Source organism: Doryrhamphus excisus, chromosome 6, assembly GCF_030265055.1.
Source record: "Doryrhamphus excisus isolate RoL2022-K1 chromosome 6, RoL_Dexc_1.0, whole genome shotgun sequence".
In the NCBI taxonomy this organism is placed as follows: domain Eukaryota; kingdom Metazoa; phylum Chordata; class Actinopteri; order Syngnathiformes; family Syngnathidae; genus Doryrhamphus; species Doryrhamphus excisus.
In genome coordinates, this window is record NC_080471.1 from 4,943,602 (window position 1) to 4,968,512 (window position 24,911).

Consider the following 24,911-nt stretch of genomic DNA (forward strand, 5'->3'; position numbering starts at 1 on the left):
TTGCACCAATTTTTTTGTTTCTTTTTGTTTCTCCCTATCACCATGCTGTCGTTATCGTGAGCCATGTATTTCAAGCTATCATATCGTGAGGTACACTGAGTTTGCTGATATAAAACACACAGATACAGAAAACAAAACATACATGCAACAATTAGCTTTTTCATATACGCTATCTCTCAAAAGGGAGCACTGTACAACACTATAAAAAGGTAAACTTGGACATACTTTAGAGTAGTCCGTGTACCACTTGTATGGGAGTGAATACTGTATTTATTGAAACTAAACTGTATCCACTGAAAATAACTCAACACCCAGCTAATATTGTCTAAATGCTGTTGCTAGTGAGACACCTAAACGGTTGTCATGGGAATGAAAGCAGAAACATTTTGAACTCTTGACAAAAAGTTCATGGTAAATATTGCAATGCTGTACATAGTGTGGGTCCCGAAGAATGCATGATAAGCGGGCATTTCATCATATTTTTATCGATAAATCAATATTGGTTCTCCATCCCATGTACAGTTTGGTAATGGTAATGGTTTTATTTCATTTGAACATGCATCAGATTACAATTGAATGCATCACATAATCAGTTCACAGTTCCACATGTCCAAAAGGAGTAGGAAGAAGCAAAGCTTATTAAATCCTACCCCTCCATCTGGTACTTTTACAATCAGTAACTGTTACATTTGTTCACTTCCTGCTTTCCATAATACAGTTTAAGGGTTTTTTTCTGTTGTTTTTTTTAAATAATGCACCTCGTACCAAAGTATCGAGTTAGTATGTTGTAGGCGGCATTATGAATTATCCTTACTGACTTTTTTTGCAGTACATTTAGCGAGTGAAGATTGCTTTTATAGTTATTAGCCCATATTTCCACACAATAAGTAAGATATGGTAGAACCAGAGAGCAATAAAGAGTGTGGAGTGATTTCTGATTGAGAACAAATTTTGCTTTGTTCAATATTGAAATATTTCTGGCCACCTTATGTTGTATATTTGTAATATGAGGTTTCCAGCTCATATTTTCATCTATTGTGATCCCCAGAAATGTATTTTCCTTCACCCTTTCAATGTCCACACCGTCTATGTAGTTTAATATAATTGTTGGGAGTTTTCACAATCATGATCATGATAATCAAAGAAGTCACTTCAAATATCCATCTGTTTGGGGTTATATGATCTTCCTTTACTCAGACTTCACATGAGGACCATTTGGGCCCCACCACACAGCATCCTTCATCCACACTCTCATCTCACCTTTGGAAGTTGACTTCTGAGGCTTCGTGGCAGGACAGCCCCCACACGTCGTCTATTGACAAGCTGGACGTCTTGTAGGCTTTCAGTGCCAGCGGCGTGAGCCAGTGCATGGTCAAAAAAGAGAAGAGCCCGGCGTTATCAACCGGGTGCTGGTGTCTGAAAGAGAGAAGATGTTGGCCATGAGTGAGCTGGGCTGAACGCACAAAGGCCTAACCTATATTGGCCCGTGAGAAAAAAAACGTGTCCCCTTTGCTTGCCAGAGCTGAGAAGGTGAATCATGCCTGCAATGTTTGAGCAGCCATTTGCACGCTCCTCACAGAAAATTTTGGAGAAAGCAGCTCAGGGCCTGTTTATCACAGCATTCATTCAAAAGTGGTGATGTCTGCTACTTGGGGATAAGATTCTGTGTGTTATCGTGGCTAACAGCCAGAATATGACTAAAAAGTTAGCTTCTGTGTCTTTGTGCGTCCCTCAATGGCAATCTCTGTGTGAAAGTGTCAGAGAAATTCATTGCGGTCTTAAATCACTTTTTGTGTGTGAATTTCAAGTCAAGCGCTTTTGAGGGGGTACAGTTTGGAATTCAAATCAAATTGTCACTGAACAAACGTTTTGGGGAGTTTGAAGCACGTCTTGCAAGACTTCTGTTTAACTTCCTAGATCATACCGAGCTCAGCCTATCTATGTCTGTCTATATTACGCGGCTGCTTTGAAGGCATTGACTTTCGAACGTGTTGCAAACATGATATGCTGACCTCTCCCTGCTCCAAGCATGTAAGTTATACCCCACGTAACACACACACACACACACATCAGACCCCTTGCTGAGCACAGGCAGTGTGAAAGTAGAGATGTGAGAATATCCTTTTTGTATTTTTAAAGCAAAGAACAAGTACATCCATAAAATATTTAAAGGGGATCTATTTCACTCATTTTCAGGACTTTGTATTGAGTTCTGGACTCCTCAAGCAGTTACACACAGTAACCCACACAGAAAGCTTTCTAGATCTTCCAGGCTCCTCTTCCAGCAGTGTTTGCTGGGATTTCCTGCATACCTCCCAAACAGTCTCTGGAATTTATCCACCCCTGGCCCTCCTCCTGCTCTTCCCAATCCGATCTGATCGATTGGTCACCCTCCCAAGAGCTCTGAAAACGCTCTTGGCTTCTGGAAACGCTGGTCCGGGTTTACTGAGTGCAAGCACTTTGCAGCCCATATAAGGAAGTCCAGGTTGCAGTGATATCAGCAAAACTCTGTATAACACAACATGCAGAGCCATTCAAAACTGCTTTCAAGGCTCACTTCCAAATACGCAAACATCATTATCTGATGCGTTGGCATCATTTAACATGAGAATACAAAGTGGAAAATGTCCCCTTAAAGCTAATATTGCTTCTCTAGGACTGCTTCCGTCTATGTGCACACACTCTGTAGGCACATGTTTGAGCAAAAGAGTGACGGCCATGAACGCCTATCATTTTATTCCAGCTGAACTGTAGTTCTATTCAATTTAATTCGACACAGCTGGGATAGGCTCCAGCACCCCCGCGACCCTCGTGAGGATAAGCGGTAGAAAATGAATGAATGAATGAACTAGTCAAAGATCCTCTGTATGACATGATCGCAGTGCTGCTTTTAGGTTTGTAAGCCATGTTTTTAAGGATGTACTGTAAAAACTCTAGTCAAAGATCCTGTATATGAAATGAGCATAGGTCTGTTTTTAACGACCTGCAGTGATAACGCTTGTCAAAGATCCTCTGTAGGACAGGAACACTACTAGTCAAAGATTCTCTATATATCAGGAGTGGTTTGCTGTTTTCATGGAGCAACTACAAAAACACTATAAAGATCCTTTGTATACCAGGAGGCAGGTACTGCAAAAAAAGCTATCAAAGATCTTTATGACAGGAGTACTCCTCTTTACGGATGTACTGTACTGCAAAAACTCTAGTCAAAGATCCTGTATATGAAATGAGCATAGTTCTGTTTTTAACGACCTGCAGTCGTTTTTAACATCCTGTATACCAGGAGGCAGGTACTGCAAAAAAAGCTGATCAAAGATCTTTATGACAGGAGTACTCCCCTTTAGGATGTACTGTACTGCAAAAACTCTTGTCAAAGACCCTCAATATGATGACAGGAAATCTCTATGGCAAATAACGCTCGTCAAAGATCTACTATATGACAGGAGTGCTGTTATTAAGGATGTACTTGAAAAACGCCGGTCCAAGATCAACTAGATGATCTGCTGTATTTAAGGAGGTACTAAAGAAACACTAGTCAAAGATCCTAGCAAAGACATGAGTGTTGTGCTGTTTTTAGGTATCTGCTGCAGAAATGTTAGTCACTCCAAAGGTTTGAACTGAAATAGCTGGCCGGTCTGATGTCCGCTCCTTGAATAGGCCTGTCTTAGAGGTTTCATAATACAGTACCATTGCAGTAGAATCTGCTAAGAAGGACTAAGCACGAGTGCCAACACGGTGTAGGCAGGCAGACTGGATGCAAATTAACAGGCTCAACATGTGCTTTTCATTGGCTAACCAAATGTTCAAGGATAGGTTTACTTGTGTGTTATCCTGAAGGGCTTCACAAGCTGGATGCTCTGGCGATAGCGGCCCCGTCTCTTCGGGCCTCGCTCCACCGACACATCGGCTTCTTCCTCTTCTTCCAGCTCGGACGACGGCTGCAGGGAGGCCAGCGGGAGGCCCTCCACTGGCTCGGCCGCTTCCAGAGCATCGGGAAACAAGGCAGACATGGCGAGACAACCTACAGGAAGAGATCGAATCAATCATATGCCAAAGTTGCTGATATTAATGCCAACCACGCAACTGCTTGCATTTCCTGTATGACCCATTCATGCAATGACCTAACCTGTTGAGTAATTATTATAACTACGACTTCTTCAGTGTGGAGAGAATGTGGAAGTTAACTTCAAGTCTTCAAGTGTCATCCGCTGGTTTTGCTTGTCCTTGCTGCTGAGTCAGCCTCCAGACTTTGAGAAATCCACCTTGCTCAGGTCATAACCCCTTCTCTGGCACACAACTTAAAGTGATTATCTATTTAAAGAGCTCTGCGGTGGACATCTGAGCTTTTAGTGTGTTGCTGCACCGTCACCGATCTTCTCTTATGGCGAGGCTCAGTGACAAGGTCAGTGCCGTGGTCAATGACACTACAAACACAAACAATTATCTATTTTTAGCGCACTGAAAAGACGTCCTGCGTTATCTTCTGTGGTATATATCATGTTAAGTTTTATCAAACTCTCCTGAGGTTTTTAGGTCAGTTTTGGAGGTGAAGGAACAGGAGCCCCTCCCGAGTAGATAACAGCGGTATCCTTACTCGCGTGACGGCTTTTGCCTGCGTCAACAACATGTCCAAAAACACAGATAAGGTCACAGCGTGTGTTGATAAAAGAGGAACTGTTTACTTTAAAAATGACGCAGGAAGATAAATACATGATTTGGGCGCTGGGAAAGCAGGTGAACTTTTAAGGATGCTTAGAAATTATTCCCATAACTCACCTTAACGACACACAATGACACACATACTTTGTTTAATATTACTGAGCTCTCAGATGGGTAGATGCAATATGGATTTTAATGCATTCTTTTTACTCACTCATGCTCCTCAGCTTCTTTAAAAAAAATCTGATATATTAATATTTGTCATGTGGACTATATAGCTTGCTAATAGCTTGCATACACATATTGCACTTACTATTTCTTAACGTAAAAAGCAGACAAAATAAACATGGGACCAAAAAAAGCATGACCCATTATTCCCTGCAAGGCACAAATGTGTAGCGTTGCCATTTTAGGAGAGTTTTCACTGTGAACAAATGTCAGTTTTTGTTCACCCATATTCATTCAAAACTGCCCAAAATGGTATTAAAAATGAAAAGTGAATGGTACATACATTTTTTGTTACTTTTTTTTTAACCGTGTAATGCTGCTATTTAGTGCCAGAGTTTTGAAGATGAAAAATCATAAGGAACTCATGTCAGTTTTTCTGCACCCATATTAATTGAAGGCAGTCCAAAATGCAAGAAAACATGCTATCATAATGTCACAGGGTCCAGAAAGGTACAAAAACATGTGTCACTTTTGAACTCCATCTGTGTTGTCATGGTAAACAACTTGTCAGGGTTTAATGTTAGTATCACCATGACCTTGTCTAATAACACAAGTACTCATGTTGCCATGGCTGACACTCTAAAATAAGACATGCAACACACTTACGTTGATGTCGGCGGCCTGGCTGAAGGGGATCCCGCTTCTCAGAAAGATGTTGTGTTTACGGTCAGCCAATGCGGATGACCATGTTTTCTCTCTATTTACTTAGCTTCTTCTCAGGGACGTGAAGAGAGCAGATGCATCTTCCTGCTCGGTGACGATGGTCGGAGGACGACGACGGTGATGATGATGTTGATGATGATGATGGAAGCTTGTCCCGGAAACATTGTCAACTTGTCCCCGCCACCTCACGTGGATACACTACGTGCCGCTTCATCCAAAGCTCCGCTTCACCAAGCACCTCAGGGAGAGGAATTCCCGACGTCACGACGACGTCACAGAGCGTTCTCCAATTGGTGACGACGTTTAACGTCACGGAATGAGGAAATGCGCGAAAGGGGGCGGGGTCTCAAAGAGAAAAGCAAAGGAGGCACACAGGAAAAAAAGAAGCCCCGTTGGCACGCTGATTGGCTGCCCTGTCGCTCTCTGTGATTGGCCAGGCATTTAAAATGTAAACTCGACGCTACGTTTCGATGATAAAAATGTAAATCTGGAAAAGAACACAATGAATGAAGTCTAGATTCAAATGCATATTAAATCAGATTGTGTTATTTTTAAGTCTGCAATCAATGCAAAAAATAAATAAAACGATACAGGAATACGTTTTGATTGGCCAACTTGTTTGTTTCCTCAAATCTACTAAATCAACTCCAAGGAATAATTGTTATATCAAGTTATAGTCCTTATGGATGTTTACATAATGTTTCTTATAGACTACTACCAATTACATAATAAGGATATTATATAATAACTTTGCAGTTACTCTTTTTTATTATAAAAAAACAACAATATAGAACATTTATGTGTAAACTGCACATTACTTGTGTTGTCAGCATCGACCACAATTCATCGCTGATTGGATGATGATATCTGAAGAGTCATCACAGTGTCGCCGTGGCAACAGAACTTCCAAATTCAGGTGAGTCATATTCACAAACTTTCTGTCCTGCGACTGACTGCATTACTACGTCAATTGATAATGTGGATGCTTGTTGTTTTTTGAAGGATTTCATATATGTTTGTCTCCTATTCTTTGTGTTTCATATATGTTTGTCTCCTATTCTTTGTATCATATGTATGTTTGTCTCCTATTTTTTGTGTCTCACTCATATATCTATGCACTACATTTAATCAAGTAGAACCAAGTAGCCTTGGGCAAATCACAGGACACATAATCGCTTTCAGGCACATACAGTTCCGGAGCTCTCCTACACATCCACAATTTTGACTAACAACAGATAACGGGGAAGCCAGACGTCGGCAGCCACGGCCTATCAGCCATTACTGTTATCCTGGTAACATGAGCCAATAGTCATCAGCAGGTAATATAAGCCATTAGGGTAACATTAGTTAGCCAGGCGGTATTAGCTATTAGAGTTAGCTACGTAGTATTAGCAATTAGCCTCAGCCAGGTAACATTAGCAACCATTTTAGCCATATAATATTAGTTAATATATGGCTGCTCTAATATTATTCATTCATTTATTTTCTACCACTTATCCTCACTAGGGTCGCAGGGGGTTGCTCTAATATTAGTTTTAACAAAATAATGTTAGCCATTGGCATTAACAGGGTGACATTAGCACAGCTATTAGTAGCACTAACAATGTTATAATTTTTTTAAATGTGTAAAATCAAGTCTGTAAAGACTTAAGCCATAATTAATAATTAAGCCAGCTGAAAAATCTACTAAATATATGCGGCGAAACCAGTACACCTGCAGGTGTTGCAACCGGATGTAGCGATCCCAGTTGGGAGTTGTCACTCTCAGGTGCCCTGGACACGGTCTGTTATCAACAGAGCCCGCCATGTTGTGGCGTTCATGCAGGTTTCAGATTGTGGGTTCGGAACAGCCCATATGCCTGACTATAATCACTGTACCCTAAACTGGTCTCCACCATATCCAGTGCCTGGAGACGTTCACGTGACAACGTGGCATGATGCCGTTCACTGGACTAACAATACTGGCCTTTTTTGGGCCTTTATAAAGTCCTCCAAAACCAATCTTCAAATTATGCACTTATTATTGCGCAAGTACAAATATGCATATATTTCTACCTCAAGATTTCTATTCACTGTCAGTATATTAATCCTCATGGGAAGAAATCTGATTAATTCTCGGATTAATAACAGACAGCATCCACTTTCTTAGATGTCATTTCAAGATGCCTGAAGGGCGGAGTTTGCTGTTACTGGTAACAATCATCAAGCACAGCAACATGGGCGGCTTTTCTTCATGCTAATCACCACTGGTGAACAAAAGCTCAGATGCAGTTCCAACTCTGCTCAAAGGGAGGTGCTGGTGACCCATACACACATCCAATAATTATTAAAAATAAGAAAAATACCATAAATAATAATATATTATAAATAATAATTATATCATACATACTTCAATCATTGAGTTATGGAAATTATGAAACAAAGCATACAAAAATAAATGTTTTTTTATGGAAAAAATGTACATTTATTTGTACAGGACTACTCTGGAGTGACTGGAGCGAGTCCAAGCGTAAAACACTACTGGTTTCTTATTGGTCGAGCAGATTCCAAACATGCATGTGAGTATACAAGGCTAGAAATAACAAAATATAAACACCAATGCTAACGTTAGATTAGCCTGTTGTTGCGGTGTTATACTCCACTGTCTCCACTTTGCTGCAGCGGCCCTCAGTCTCCTCCTGGATAAAATGTGTGTCCTTTGCAGGAGAGGTAAATACAAGACACCCTCCCTTTCTTGGCTTGCTTTAATTTTGTTAATTTAGTGTTTTTTTTAATCAACTGTTACTCCCAATATTGAGGTATTTCTGCTTAAAGGAAGCTTAGGTTTGTTTGGCGACACCTTAATTGTTTGTCACCCTAATGTAAATGTGTTTGGCTCTAGCTTTGTGACACCGCTCTGCGTTGGTCTCATTTGCTTTCTTGGGTGATTGTTGATATTTTAGGTCACCCAAGCTGCAGACAGCATCTTATTAGGCGCTCGCTGGAGGGAGGCTGTAATAATGAAGTAGATGAGGACGCCATCAGGAAGCACCACGAGATGAGAAGGTAATTAAGGCTATCTCTAGCATCATGAAATCACCCAGAGGAACCTTGCGTGCATCCAATTAGAGTCATCTTAAGCATGAAGAGGGTGTGTTTATACATGGATCCCCCCTAGCAGAAAGAATCTCGCCCTTCACGGTGACATTCAAAGCACAGTGTTTGCTCAAAGCACTCTTCAGCAGCTTCACACCTTCTAATAGCGCTAAATGAACAAACGGTCCTGTCAAAAAGGGACGACATCAGCGGCCGCGGAGTGGCGTTCCAGGGAATCTTAATTAGTTGCATCCTTGTGTGCCTGTTGCTTTATGCAACACAAATAAACTGTAAAAAAAAAACTGCATGGCAATCTGCTGAAGGCTTGACAGCATGAAGAGAAGACACCATTAGCGTCCTAGCTTGTTTATGCCAGAGAGATGCTCCAACGAGCCCAAACAGAGGCGGTGGTTGTTGGCCGTCAGCGATGTCCACAAGCTGTAACGTTGTGTTACTACTTAATGCACAGACAGTAATCCCTCGTTTATTGTGGTTAATTGGTTCGTGGCCTGTGAATCTCCGCGTTTTGATTTCTAAATGAAACATGTTTATAGTTAAAACATATTTATCATGTTCATTACCTTCTAAATATGGTTTTCAACATCATTACAAGCCTCCAGACATGACATAACACCCCTACAATCACCTTCACACTTGTATTACCCAATATAGTTGACATAATGGGCTCTATTTTCCTAGACCAGACGCACCAGATGGCGGACCTGCTCTGCACCACACCGACGGGTGTCTATATTATTTATACCTGTTTACTCTGCGGGCAGTGGCGGAGCCAGTAATGTTTCATTGGGGTGGCCAAGCTGAGACGGCGACACACAATTTGATACCTGAAGTGTCTCTACATAGCTCCACCATAGCTCCACCGCTGTCCGTGTGCAGTGCTGCTCTTCCCACTATTGTTTTGTATATTCCGTAAGGTGTTGCTGTTATTGGAACTTGAATTTCCCCGAGGATCCATGCCCATGGATCAATTCAATTCTATCTAAACTAATTTGAAGAAATACTGCAATTGATTTTGGATAGATGGCACACTTAAAGGTGTGATGAAGAAGAAACATGTTCTTAAATAGCAGTTAGGATTTACTTTTAATGTTGAAATTGTCGTATCATGGACATAAAAAAAAACACAAAGAACCATTCGTGTAGTGAAATTCCCTTTTTATAATCAAAAATACAATCCAAGCATGTACAGCGTATAACAACAATTCTATGCAACTCTTCACAGCCTTTACAGAAGATGAAGAAATATATGATTTGTTGTTTTTTCTTTTTATAATAATCTATCTTACAAACCAGGAAGGACAAAAAGAAAGACTGGATGGAGGCTTCAGGGTTTTTCGAGGTTCTGTCCGACCCTGATGACCCCGCAGGTTGTAGCCCTGTGTAGTCTCTGTCAGTCACACCCAACAAAAGGCTCAGAAAAAGCTGGGACCGCACGGGTCACACTTGTACATATGAATCCAGTGATTCCTGCTGTGACTCTCTTGAGAGAGTCATCGCGTCAAGTAAAAACATTCCTGAATCCATGGAGGTGATTGCACTCTCAGTGTTGCATGGCAGCCGTGGAGGAGGAGTCGGGGGGGGGGGGGGGGGGGGGGGGGTGGGGGGGTCACCGGAAGCTCGGCTGTCCCGCTCCCTCCACATGCGTGCTTTTACGTGCTCTTGATGCCTTGGAAACCGCAGAAGTTCCAACGTTTTTCCAGACTAGCGCCCACACCCGTCAGCTCTTGCCTGAAGGTGCATGGCAGCCTGGAGAGGAGAGCCTCCACCTCGGCGGGGTTGATCTGCAAAAACATGAGCGGATGCAACATTAGGTAGGTATGTGTGTCCAAAATGCGACCCAGGAGCCTTTTTTTTTTCCCCCGCAGCATATTCAAGAAAATATACTCAACAAATATGTAAATGCACACAACACATGCAAAATTCATAACTCACCCACCCTGCAGGTGTGGCATATAAGGATGCTGATTAGACAACATGGTTATTGCACAGGTGTGCCTCAGGTTGGCCACAATAAATAATAATGGGTTTTCTCCGGGTACTCCGGTTTCCTCCCACATTCCAAAAACATGCTAGGTTAATTGGCCACTCCAAATTGTCCATAGGTATGAAGGTAAGTGTGAATGGTTTTTTGTCTATATGTGCCCTGTGATTGGCTGGCGACCAGAGTAAGCCGGAATAGACTCCAGCATTTTTCATGTACAGTGTTACCTCATAGGATAGGTTGCCAAAATATCCCACAATAAGTAAAATCCGCAAAGTAGCCAACAATTTTTTGTACAATTTTTCATTATGTTTTAAGGCTGAAAACCCCCTCACTATACATGTTATATACACTTTTCTTAGACTGGCATTAACATTTTCTCACATTTATCTCTTGTTTAAACACAAAGTCAAAATTTTGTTAGAATCTTACTGATCCATTTACAAGATTGGACACAAGAAATTAAGTAACTCACGCAGTCATACAACAGCAAACAGGCAGTCGTGCACAAAGGAGATTAACTGATGACCTACAACCAATCAGAGTGCAGAACACAATGGGCGGGTGCAGGACTGTTGTGGCTATATCTATATCCATGGTCCCCAAACTAAGGCCCGGGGGCCGGACATGGCCCACTTCCACATTTGTCCCGGCCCCCTGAACAATAAAGCATGGTCATTTTTCTGTCATAGAACTGGAAATGGTAACCTATTGTGACGTGACTACAACCACACTTTGCCCCAGTCATAGAACATAAACAAACATACGACCCTGACCCTGGCCCCCTTCAGAGGAAAGAAAAGTCATGTGGCCCTCACTGGAAAAAGTTTGGGGACCCCTGATCTATATGGTTACAGACACCAGACTGGACATGTCAACTCTAAAATGACTTGACAACACCCTCTACTGGTCGCAGTAGTACATACAGTAACAGACAACAGACAGAGCACTGATAGGTCACTCTAGTACACCACAAGAACGCAGAACCCAATGTGTGTTCATGCTGTTAAAAAACTTTTCAAAATTCCATGTAAGAGCAAAAGGTGAAACTGAGGTAACATGGAAAAAGTTAGTTCAACTCATGAAAATGGGAGCAAAAAGAAGTGTTGCGTTTACATTTTTGTTGAGTGTATATTGACCAACAATGGACATATTTTACAGCTCTGTAAATCTCTACTTGTGCATGCGTGGGATTTCTCCGGTTCCTTCGGTTTGCAGGTTCGGTTAATTGGCGACTCCAAATTGTCCATAGGCATAAATGTGAGTGTGAATGGTTGTTTGTCTATATGTGCCCTGTGATTGACAGCTGTAATAGGCTCCAGCATACACCTGCATCCCTAGTGAGGATAAGCGGCATAGAAAATGCATGGATGGATGCATTGATTTTAAGAGTGTTTAATAAAAATTAAATGTGAACAATATCAAAGTCAACCTGCAGTACGGTCATTAGTCAAGACCCGTAATCCACCTCCGTACATGACAAGTCCCGTGTGTGCTGGTGTCATGAACACACCATGGTGCTATGTGTGGTGCAGCCTGATAAAGCACACCGGACCTTCTTCTACTACTTGTTGTTGTTGTGGGATTCCAGCCAGCAGTCATAGTGACAAATGTGTGCAGGCTGCCTAATGAGTGTAGCAATGCAGAAAGTGTGTATGTACAGTACGTGTGGGAAGAGCAGACGCTCACGCACGCAGCATCGCATCAACAAACAAACAAGTCATGAGAAGACTATCACACTTTATTCCTTCTTTAACAATGAGTCACAATGAGAGGCAACATGTTGACACCGTTGCCACGCAGACCGTTTTTTGAGGCAACCAAACTGCTAGCATTGGACAAGCGATTATAGCGATACGTTGCATATATACTAGGTTCATGTGGCAGTGATAGGCCGAGTGTGGGAGGCGCCTTTATAAACAGAATATCATTAAAAGTGCTTAGATATGTTTTTTTTAATTTTGAAATGGTGCTGAGACGACACTGTCAGATAACTGTAACTATCATGCAAATATGCCCTCAGCTGCTGTGAGCAGCAAAAGGATTGGATCGGTTTAGTGTTATGATCCTCTAGTGAAGCCTGCTGTCTGTGATCATGCCTTAAAATTTCTTACAAAAAAAACTCGACTTGTTTTTTGGCCCACAAAATGCTGAGGTACTGTACTGTAACTGGGATTTGATTGAGTGAGTTGCCCGGCATCCATCCTTTGTGTGGTCATGGTGTCACAATTGAAGGTGTGAGTGGCACACATTCCAATAATAACATATCTTAAATGCCACTTGGAGAGCAGATAAAACAGACACACTTTGGGCAGACTGAGTGGAAAGCGAGAACGTCTGTGATGCGGGTGTTTGACTCGCAGCGCCGGAATGAAGGACGTGCTTTTAATAGATTCCGGCATTGGGGGAAATGGGCCGACCAGACAGACGGGGGGCATCGACACGCAGACATACACACACAGGGATGGCATTTAAGGCTAGGAAAAAGAAGGGAGACAAATTGTGTCTGGGAAAGTTTGTGAAGTTTTACTTTTTAGTGAGGCTGAAGCACATTACTAAACATCGACTTGTTGCACAAACAAGCTGGATGCAATTATAAGACATATCCTAATGAACAGTTCACAAAACAGCATTGGCTCTATGTTTTCTTTCAAGGATCAATATTCCTTTTGGATAGTTACCAACAGTAGTTTCTCTTTGCATAGAAACAGGACAATTATCTGCTGCTTCTAATTTTCTGTCTGAGACAACCTAATGACTGGATATACTCTCATTAGGCATACCTGCACAATCTAACAACATGCAAAACAAAAGCTATATCAGCATGCATAACAAGCTGTCTGCCACTGCAGTCTCGCAGGTGGCATTATTTCACTTCACAGTAAACCGCCAAACGCTGCTACTCACTGCCAATGCAAGCGGATCACCACCAAAAGTGAAATGAAATACGTCTTTGTACAGTCATCCTTCACTACACTGCGGTGATTCATTCATTTTCTACCGCTTATCCTCACGAGAGTCGCGGTGGGTGCTGGAGCCCATCCCAGCTGTCTTGGGGTGAGAGGCGGGGTACACCCTGGACTGGTGGCCAGCCAATCACAGGGCACATATAGACAAACAACCATTCACACTCACATTCATACCTATGGACAATTTGGAGTGGCCAATTAACCTAGCATGTTTTTGGAATGTGGGAGGAAACCGGAGTACCCGGAGAAAACCCATTATTATTTATTGTGGCCATCCTGAGACTTCTAATTATTTTAATAACCGATTAACTGGTCGATTATTTTTTTTCATTAAAAAAAAAATGCTCTTTAAAAAATGCACAAATTGACGTTTTCCCTTCCCAAATTAATAGCAAAGAGGGCGAGGGCGATTAATAAACGATTCGTCGCTAGCAGTATACAAGCACTCATTCATTCATTCATTTTCTACTGCTTTTTCCTCACAAGGGTCGCGGGGGTGCTGGAGCCTATCCCAACTGTCTTCAGGCAAGAGGCGGGGCAGACCCTGGACCGGTCGCCAGCCAATCACAGGGCACATATAGACAAACAACCATTCACACTCACATTCATACCTATGGACAATTTGGAGTCGCCAATTAACCTAGCATGTTTTTGGAATGTGGGAGGAAACCGGAGTTGAACTCGGGTCTCCTAGCTGTGAGCGATAACCGCTCGACCGCTGTGCAGCCATCGCGGTGATGATAACATGAAATAGTTGCAGTACCGTATTTTGATGATTTAAAATACTACCTAAACTTCTTTCCTAGTTCCATCAACAAGAGCATCATAGATACAGCGACAACTCTTACGATGTCCGCTCTCCTTGGCATGGCCGTGTCTTCCAGCACAAGACGTGTGCTCCAGTCCTGAGGTAAAAAATGCTGAAGACAAACGAGCATCTTATTGGGTCTTTGTAGCGAAATTGAGAGCGAGGTATGCACTCATCTGACTGTGAATGACGCTAAAACAAGCGGCGACTCAGGCGTCGTCTTAGCCTGCCTGATAAATATTGTTTTTCAGGTAAGCTGCTACAATAACAATATCGCTGTCGCTTGATTAATATACAAGTCAGTTATGCAAAAGGAACACCGTTGGCGCTTTAGTGTCAAAATATAGATTTCCCATGGAGTCCGTTGTTAGCTAGCTCATATTAACTCTCGTGTTATGTGTGCTGCATGTACCTTGGTGTCCAAGCGCTGCAGATAAGAGCAGATGTACTCAATGCTGGCTCCGAAGGGGTGCACGTGCAGGAACGTGGAGATGATCCCTGAGGAATAAAGAAAACGTCACACATTATGTGAGAGCTGCAGTACAGTATGTGTAGATATCTATAGGAGGTTTGTGGCACCAGCGTGTCCACCACCTACTCTCTCACTGAAGATGGGATTAGAGTGAATGTTTAACGACGGCTTTGTCGCCAAGGCCTCGTCAAAGACAACCTCTCCCCTGACTGAGCCTAACCATCTGCTGGCTGCTAACATGGGGGGGGGGGGCTCTGGGAATGATCATACAAGCATTCTCTGCTTATATACCATCCACCTATGAGCATCAGGAGACATACTGTGGACGTTTGTTGAAAAAGCAAGATGTAATGTGTCCACCAAAACGCTTTCTGTCACCCTGCAGCCAGTCAGCCAATAGCAAGTGAAGACACGGCGCAGCCTGGGTGCATTAAATAACTCATTTCAAGATAAATGGAGGGAAAACGATTAGAAATAGAAGCAATATGCTATCTGTTAATCCTCATTTTAAGACTTATATAAATTCCATCTACAAATCTGCATCTGCTGTCTGTAATTATGCTGCAAGGTCACTCGAGTACTTCAGAGATATTTTTTAAAAGCTTTTCAACCACATTCTAAAGTGGCTGTAGAAAGTCATCTTTAAAAATAGCTAGTATTTAACCTTATAAAAAAGCACTGCAATCGTTTTCTATAGGAGTCTATCAGCATGACAAACCTTAACTTCATATTGCATCCTTTTTGGAATTGCAATACATAGTACACGTACGGCCAAGAAGTACCTAAATCCTGTTTGTGCCCCTGCAAAGGTACTTTCCTTGATGGCAACCATGTTTTTCAACAGATCAAATTTCCAGTGGGTGTTTTGATCTGAGAAATTTCACATCCATTCAAAATGAAACTTTCCGGTTTAATAAGTGCCACCATATGTTGTATTTATTAAAACAAATAATAGCAAAGACAGTAGAGTCAAGGTCCGTGTTTTGCCAAATTTCCACCCTCTCGTGTCCAGTGCTGGGTGTCATTGTCATGCTAAAAGGTAAATAAAGTACACATAAACAGTTTGGATCCAAGTGACATCCAAGTATCACATGAGCGCCAAATTCTGGTTCTATGGTTATTGTCACACATTTCCATCACGTTTGGTGTACTTTTCCAGAAAATTTTAATTGAACCCCGAATTGTACCACTTTTGGAGATTCCACTTAGGGAACGTCATGACAACCTCGACTTGTTAGGTCTTACCGACGAGGAGCGCTTCTCTCTCTGAGTGGACCGGACTTGTCTGCTTCTTTTGGATTGGTCCTTCCCTCTCCTGACTGCAGGACACCATCTCCTATAAACACACATACACCTTACTATTGCTTCAATAGGTACGGAGCACGACAAGGAGGCAATCAAAACATGGAATAAAGTGGAGGGAGCAGCGGTGGCGGCACATTTTCATACGTGGAGGCAACAATGAGGATGAGGATAATGAGGCGAGGAGGGTACTTCGCCTGGAGCTACTCTGCTGATGGTGTGATGAAATGTGCGCGCACACGCACGCACGCACGCACACACACACACACACACACACACACACACACACACACACACACACACACACACACACACACACACACACACACACACACACACACCACTATACTTGTAAAGAGGATGATCAAACTGCATATTTCCTATCTGTGACAGGTGGCAGAGGAAAAAAAAAAAGAAACAGCGTCCTGTATAATATTATACATCCTATAGGCTCTGGTGACAAGCCGTGTCTGCGAGCAGCACCAGTCGGTATTTTGGCCCAGTTTTGGTCCAGGCTGATTATTTTGGTGACAGATGCACGGCGGTGGCTGCTATAACAATGTGTCATTTCAGGCAGGAGGAAGAATGGGGGTGGTCAACCTTTTTCCCACACTTACATTGGTTTGATTAGCAGCCTCCTCGCCGCCGACTCTATCATCTTGCTTGGATCGCTCCAGCTGAAACACATTAGAAACATGTGAACACAGCATAATGTGAAAGACAATGGCTTGCACTGGGATGCCAATGGATATAATGTCAACAAATAACTAATACACATCAGGGCACCACCAGGGATACTGACACCGGGAGAGAGTTATGTACACCCTCGACTGGTTGCCAGTCTCATGGCACATATAGAAGAACAACCATTTAAACGTTTCCAACGATTCGTTTTGTTAGAAATGAAGTATTCTGCTGTATTCTTTAGTATTACTTATAGTTTGTATGTCCACATGATGGCAATGTATTATGTATTTTATTTCATTATTAATGTCGAATGTGGCTGCACGGTGGTCCAGTGGTTAGCGCACAGACCTCACAATCCCTCGGCCATCTCTGTGTGGAGTTTGCATGTTCTCCCCGTGCATGCGTGGGTTTTCTCCGGGTACTCCGGTTTCCTCCCACATTCCAAAAACATGCTAGGTTAATTGGCCACTCCAAATTGTCCATAGGTATGAATGTGAGTGTGAATGGTTGTTTGTCTATATGTGCCCTGTGATTGGCTGGTCACCAGTCCAGGCTGTACCCCGCCTCACGCCCGAAGACAGCTGGGATAGGCTCCAGCACCCCCGCGACCCTTGTGAGGAAAAGCGATAAAAAATGAATGTCGAATGTGGCTGCACGGTGGTCCAGTGGTTAGCACACAGACCTCACAATCCCATCATCGGCCATGTCTGTGTGGAGTTTGCATGTTTTCCCCGTGCATGCGTGGGTTTTCTCCGGGTACTCCGGTTTCCTCCCACATTCCAAAAACATGCTAGGTTAATTGGCCACTCCAAATTGTCCATAGGTATGAATGTGAGTGTGAATGGTTGTTTGTCTATATGTGCCCTGTGATTGGCCGGCCACCAGTCCAGGGTGTACCCCGCCTCTCACCAGCTGGGATAGGCTCCAGCACTCCAGTGACCCTCGTGAGGATAAGTGGTAGACAATGAATGAATGTTGAATGTAATATATGTTTTTTTCCCACCCTGCCTGTCGGTGGTGCTATTGGGAGTGCGGCCTGCCTACTTTAGCAAAGAGTAAATGCACTGAGGTGTTCCAATAAGGATTTCATTTGGTAGCATTTTCCGTGTTGTAAAATTAGTTAGAAAGTAAGCCTTGCAGTTTATTAGGGGTGACAGTAATAAACCGGTGTTGACACTGCTCGTCTTCTTTTAATTATAGATAAGCTAGGTTTTTGTTTAGGTGTACATTTTAGCACTGGTAGTGCAGTAGTATACGCTGCTGCCTTTTAAAAGCCACTGGAGGTCTCATGTATTGGTCCCAAGCCTGCATAAACACGAGGGTTGCATCAGGAAAGACAACGGGTGTAAAAACTCAAGTCATGCACGTGGTGGAGCAGCTTGAGGGGAAAAAAAACACACCTACTCAAGCTCAGCTCGGGCAACAATAACTGATTTGGAGTTATCGTAAGAGAGGAGAAACATTCAAAGATTTTTTTGACTACTTTTCACCAATCCGTAAAAAAAAGAATAAATTTTCCCAGAAGAAACATCACATAACTATATTTTGCAGCCATTCATTCATTCATTCATTCATTTTCTATCGTTTTTTTCCTCATGAGGGTCGCGAGGGGTGCTGGAGCCTATCCCAGCTGTCTTCGGGCGTGAGGCGGGGTACACCCTGGACTGGTGGCCAGCCAATCACAGGGCACATATAGACAAACAACCATTCACACTCACATTCATACCTATGGACAATTTGGAGTGGCCAATTAACCTAGCATGTTTTTGGAATGTGGGAGGAAACCGGAGAAAACCCACGCATGCACGGGGAGAACATGCAAACTCCACACAGAGATGGCCGAGGGTGGAATTGAACTCGGGTCTCCTAGCTGTGAGACTTGCGCGCTAAACACTCGACCACCGTGCGGCAAAATGTTATCATTTCATCCACCTTAAAAGGCACAAACAACTCAATCTGCGTACTCGATCTGGTCCCGCCTCATCAAATGCACCATTTCCCTCCTCATCACATCAATGGTAAATATCGTCCTCACCACTTTTTCCGTCCCTCCTTCACTGAAACTAGCTGCCATCACCCACATTCTGAAGGAACCTGTTGTCCAACCTCCCATTCCTCTCCAAAATCCAGGTCCTAGCCAGATAAACATCCATATCAATTCAAAGAATCCAGTTGAACCGTTTCGCTCACACTCCAGTACACACACTCCAAATCACAAACAACCTTATCATTGCCTCAGACTCTGACCTCCTCACCATCCTTATTCTCTTAGGCCTCACTGCAGCCTTGGACACCATCAGTCACAGCATCCTCCTCTCTCGCTTCTCATCCACCCTCAACATCACTGGAACACTCATCTGGATTCAGTCATACCTCACGGACTCATCAATTCACACACATCAACCAAGGTGTTCCCCGGGGACAGGTGCGTGGCCCCCTCCTCTTCATGCTGTGTTTGCTTGGTAGCATCATCCGCCGTCATGGATTTCAGTTTCACTGACGATAGCCTCCACCAAATCCGACACACCTCCTGTCTCTCGGAAATAAAATCATGGATGCAGCTTAACTTTCTCCAATTAAACTGTGACAAATTCGATATCATCATAATTGGTCCAAAATCCCTCACCAATACAGCCAATAACGTTTCCCTTCTCATCGACGATACCGCCCTTAATCCTTCACCTCAAGTCTGAAATCTTGGCCTTTTCCTTGACAGCACCCTCTCCTTTGAACACCACATCAGCCAGATAACACGAGCTGCCTTTTCTCATCTAAAAAACATCGTCCCACTTCGCCCTTCCTTCTCCCTTTCTACTGCAGAAACCCTCATTCACGCTTTCATCACCACCAGACTTCATTACTGCAACGGCATTTTCTACAGACCTCCGAGTAAAACCCTGAATAACCTTCAGTACTTCACACTTCTTCTGCCCCTTCACTTGAGACCACATCACTCCTGTCCTCCAAAACCGCCACTGGCTTCCTGTCCAATTACCCAAGTTTGAAATCCTGCAAAGCATTACATGACCTGGCTCCGCCCCTTACCTCACTGACCTCCTCCACCTTCACTCCCCAAACCGTCCCCTTCACCAACCTCCCGTCCCCGCCCTCAATGGCTAACACCGTACCTGGGGCGTACCATTTTTTGCTTAGTTGTTCTCACTTTAAATCTACATGTCCTGTATTCTTTTACTTTACTGCATATGAAGTGCCTTTGAGTTTTTAGAAAATAAAATGTATTATTATTATTTTACATATGAAAAGTGTGGCGTACAAAAACAAGGTACCACAGTACTTGCATCATATTCTGATTGACAATTTGAATTATGGGCGTAATGTGTATTCGCTGTCCACTGTCAATGTACACTAACGCGGCAACCTTGTAATGCACCAACCAAAATGTGATGCACGATAGGCGCTTTGAATATTTTTCCATGAAACTTTCAAGACCTGTTTTCAGTCTTTAACAAGTGGTCAAAACTACATTTTCTTCCTATTTTTATATTCAAACTTTACTGTAAGGAAGGGGCGCATCTGATCAATATCAGGTTCCGATAGCAGCGTAATGCACACATTGGAAACTGCCGATACCACCTGTGGAGATTTACTTCAACCTGCGATCACATTGGATCCGTCGCGGCAGTGGTCCTGGTTCTTATTCGTTCTTATTCGCCAAAGTGCCACTCAGACAGAAACCGGAAGGCACTGCGAGGAGTGTCCCATCTGGCTGAGAAAACTGCGCTCACAAGAGCAGATATTCACGCGATAACTAGCCTTGTATACAGGAAGTTACTGTAAATAATAGCCATATTTGCCTGAAGAGCTGCGGTGTCGTAGATTTCTGTGAAATAATGTGTATTACAGACAAACTGGGTGAGCTACAGGTGGTAGCCATCTTCTTAATTGATTCATCACATGTGCTCGACATGCACTCCAATGTATGTTAAACGCTCCTATGCCGTATATAAACTCCTATAAAGTTGGGTTTGGCAGCTATCCGGAAGTGTTCCTGAGCGTTTGGTAGTTTGACCAACCACAGTGGAGTGGGCGTGACTGGAGGGTGAAATAAATGAAAACAGACCACGGAATCCAAGAAATACAGCATGAATAGGTACAGGTTCTGGAAGATCTCTAAAGATTTCCATGCTGGTTATTGTGTTTAGCTGCTCTATAGGAATCTGCAACTCAATACAAAGGGCAGAGAAATAAGCATGATAGGTCCACTTTAACAAACGCAGCTTGAAGATTATCAGCAAAGGGAGCAAAAAGAGTATCAGTCTCCACACATGTACTACTCGCTTCGTGCATACACAAAGTTGGACCTGGTTTAGTGGATAGATTAGACTCAAAAACCAGCATCCAAATCAGGTTGAAGAGTTATTCCTTAGCTACAAAGCTGCACTGAAGTTGTTTTGGGCAGTTAAGCAGGCACAAACAAACACGGCCGATCAATACATAACCTCTTCGTCTCTGAATGGAACAAATCCAATTGCAGTACAACAGACTTACGAACGGGATTCACCCAACTGCTGTTGCAGAACACTTGCATAGCATATCAATACTTATGATCTGATATATATTTGGTAAGAACGATACTTCATAAGGAGCCTCGGTATCAACCTCCTCCCCCCCGATAATGTGTAATAACAGCAGGCTGTTGTCGGGAACAGTGAGGAGGGGGGGGGGGTGGGTGTCGATTGCTGGAAAAGATCTCCTCAACATGACAAATCACTCAACAAGTGGCGCTAATCTTCAGGGAAGCGTGTGCACAGAAATGGATTTTTCTGTCTGACTTTAATGAGACTGCCTCTCACGATTCATGTTTGCCCCCTACACAGGAATTTAATTAGCATATTTCACGGTGGGGGGTGCATTTATTATAAAAACGCATCACAGGCAACACGGTATTGGCAAGCCTGTCAATCGGCTTGATCGAAAAAGAAGGAGACCTGCTCAAAATCCACCGGATCCAAGTGTTGTCTGTAATATCACCCAGCCTTCCTTTAATGGAAGCCATTCCTCTCATGGACATTAGCGAGGGGGGGGATTGGGAATATGAGCCAGCAGCAGCAACACCAAATCGAGCAACAGACTCGGCTCCCTAGATCGATATCGTGGCGGTTTAGATGGGAAACACGTCTCAATGGCGGCGGCGTCAGTAACAAAAGGTGATCCCGTGACAGAGCAGGACTGATGACAGCGAACCCAAGTTTAGCGGCATAGCTAATGATGTTGTTGTTTGCTGCATTCCACTCAATTAGGATGGAAAAATAATCAAATCTGACATTCAGGAAAACATCAAAACACCTTCAAGTCGGGGGGTCTCCAATAACAAGACCCTCTCCTGTTATTTTGACTTGTTGTCGTATTGTTTTGTCCATTCTAATTTGTTGGAGCTCTTTGACAATACAGCTTAAAGGCAAAGTTCTTTAAAATGTTCATTTCCTCTGCTAACCATAATGTATGTGTAAGTGTGATACATCACACAACAATAGCTGCAGTATGTTAAGTTAGACTAATAGTTACTTTGTGTTTGGAAGGGCCTTTTCTGATTGGATTTGGATTCAATTTTCATGAAGTGTCGGAATTGGGATATGGAAGAACTGATACAATTTCACTGTCTGGATCTAGGAAATGTTTTAAAGGATTCTTTAACAACAGCCACGTTTACATGAGAAGTTTTCCCTCTTTCCGAAAACAATGGTATACATCAGGGGTCTCAAACTCAATTTACTTGGGGGCCACTGGAGCTAGGGTCTGGGTGAGACTGGGCCGCATCAGGTTTTAAAAAAAAAATGCATTTATTAAAAACAGAAAAATTAATAAACTTTGCTTTGGTTCCGATTTTCTACAAGAAAAGCTCTGATAAAACATTCCACTGTTCTCAAATATCTTACTTTTTATTTTTCTACACAAAATAAGATGAAAAATAAATAAACAAATCAAGAATAAAGAAAATCAATCAATCAGTAATAAATAAATAAATATAATAATAATAATAAAATGGCAAATAATAAAAACTTAAGAAAGCACATATGGTTGGTGGGTAGACAAATGATTTTTTTCAGATTAAAATGAACAAAGCATTATTAGAGCCCTGTAGACATGACAAAACACGACTATAGTCACATTTATACTCTTTTTATTTACAACATATTGCGCAACTGCAGGGTCTTGAGACACATGCTAACTCGCAAACTAGAGAGCTAGCGACCTAAACGGTAGCCTTCAAGTTATTTCCTTTAAACTTAAATAGCCAAAAACTTACCACTTCCACAAGGATAGGGAGGATAACTATTAACAGTTATTTAACCTTTAACATGAACATTAATCAAACGTAATCATTTTTTCTGAGTACATGATACCATACAGCATCCATATCAAACTTGGTGGGCCGCACTAACATTAAACTTTCATATCAAGGCGGGGGCCTCAAACTAGTGCCAATTGCTCACCTCCATTTTTAAAAGTGAAGAACGTCTGGATCTGCGTGTTACGTCATATCTGAGCATGCGCTGAAAGAACGCACCCGGGATCAATTTAAACAGGAAAAGATCAAATTCAATCTTGCTAATATTTTATAATGAAACTCAGGACATGTTTAATATAGATATATATTCATATTTTACTGGACTTGTGAATGGCGTATAGAAGGGTTTAGATTCTGTTCCACAGATGGCGCTAATGCACACCGAAAGCTGCTTGCCAACCGCCAATAAACAACAGAAGAAGAAAAACACGACACCCTGACAACTTTACTGTAAGCAGGTGCAAGATACCTCAATCGGATTCGGGAAAGGAAAATTCTTCTTTCCGTTTCATCAAATAAACCAAATGCAATTGGAATATTTGGGTCCATGTATACGTGGCTATTGCGTGATCGGACCATTCAACATCTGTGCATATAACTCCACAAAACAATGGTCAAATACAGGACAAGTTTCAAACAGGTTCTACAAAGTATCAAAGACCAATCCAAATAATGGAATAATTATGGAGTGTCCCACGGCTAGAATGTAAATCACAATATGGTGGGAACTTGCCAGAGGTCTGCGGCCTCAAGAGTGTGTGTGCTTTTCTAGTTTGTGTGTTTTTTTGGCTTATCATTGCAGTACTCAGCATTGCCAGGCGTGCAGTCAGTGTACTTGTATGATAATGTCACCCCCTGTGCAATCAATAATTTAAAAAAAAATCACTAATTTGACCCCCTCAACATTATCGCTATGCGCAAATCCAAACACGCGCCTTTTTACAGCCAAGTGGGGGCGTTCCAAAGGTTTTTAGTTAAGCTACTAAACAACGTCTGCAGTTGTGTTTCAGAGTAGCGGTTGGTCTTGAGCAACGTCAAAGCAGGTGTGTATGACAATGTTCCTAAAAATACAATCATTTTAATAATTGTCATTTCCCATATGGGAAAATAGTACTGGCTTTACTATGATAGTTGACAGTTCAAAGGCAACTTTCTCTAAATCATACATTTTCTCTGCTATACGTATTATATAACATCTCAGTAAGTATGATACATATTTCTGAAAAGGTTTGATGCCGAAGTGATGAAAACAGGGCTCACGGCGCACGAGTGGTTAGCATGCTGGGCCTCACAGCTAGGAGAGCAGAGTTCAATTCCACCCTCGGCCATCTCTGTGTGGAGTTTGCATGTTCTCCCGGTGAATGCGTGGGTTTTCTCCGGGTACTCCGGTTTCTTCCCACATTCCAAAAACATGCTAGGTTAATTAGCGACTCCAAATTGTCCATAGGTATGAATGTGAGTGTGAATGGTTGTTTGTCTATATGTGCCCTGTGATTGGCTGGCCACCAGTCCAGGGTGTACCCCGCCTCTCAACCGAAGACAGCTGGGATAGGCTCCAGCAACCCCGCGACCTTCGTGAGGATAAGCGGTAGAAAATGAATGAATGATGAAAAGCGGCCATGTTGCTGCGTCAATGGCGACTTCCATGTTAAGTTGGACTAATGCCAATGAATGGCTTGCACATATACTATACAATGTTGATGTATATGTTTTGAAATTAAGAAGCAAAAGATGAC

General features: G+C 42.6%; 2 protein-coding genes across 4 annotated transcripts in view; both read right to left on the bottom strand.

Annotated features, from left to right (window-relative positions):
* The window catches only part of wu:fb13g09 (ATP-binding cassette sub-family C member 5), a 39,423-nt gene extending 33,578 nt beyond the window's left edge, over positions 1–5,845 (bottom strand). The window contains exons 1-3 of the mRNA XM_058075511.1: positions 5,494–5,845; positions 3,820–4,021; positions 1,261–1,416 (exon numbers count right to left, since the gene is read on the bottom strand). Of these exons, the coding sequence (XP_057931494.1) occupies positions 1,261–1,416; positions 3,820–4,010 (347 nt within the window). The 5' untranslated portion in view covers positions 4,011–4,021; positions 5,494–5,845. The remainder of the gene's footprint in view (positions 1–1,260; positions 1,417–3,819; positions 4,022–5,493) is intronic.
* A 3,939-nt stretch (positions 5,846–9,784) lies between these two features.
* Positions 9,785–24,911, bottom strand: part of enox2 (ecto-NOX disulfide-thiol exchanger 2) — a 197,808-nt gene continuing 182,681 nt past the window's right edge. For all 3 annotated transcript variants that reach the window (XM_058076577.1, XM_058076578.1, XM_058076579.1), the window contains 4 exons: positions 16,796–16,855; positions 16,122–16,212; positions 14,817–14,902; positions 9,785–10,427 (listed from right to left, as the gene is read on the bottom strand). In XM_058076577.1, coding sequence (XP_057932560.1) covers positions 10,296–10,427; positions 14,817–14,902; positions 16,122–16,212; positions 16,796–16,855 — 369 coding nt within the window. In that variant the 3' untranslated portion in view covers positions 9,785–10,295. The remainder of the gene's footprint in view (positions 10,428–14,816; positions 14,903–16,121; positions 16,213–16,795; positions 16,856–24,911) is intronic.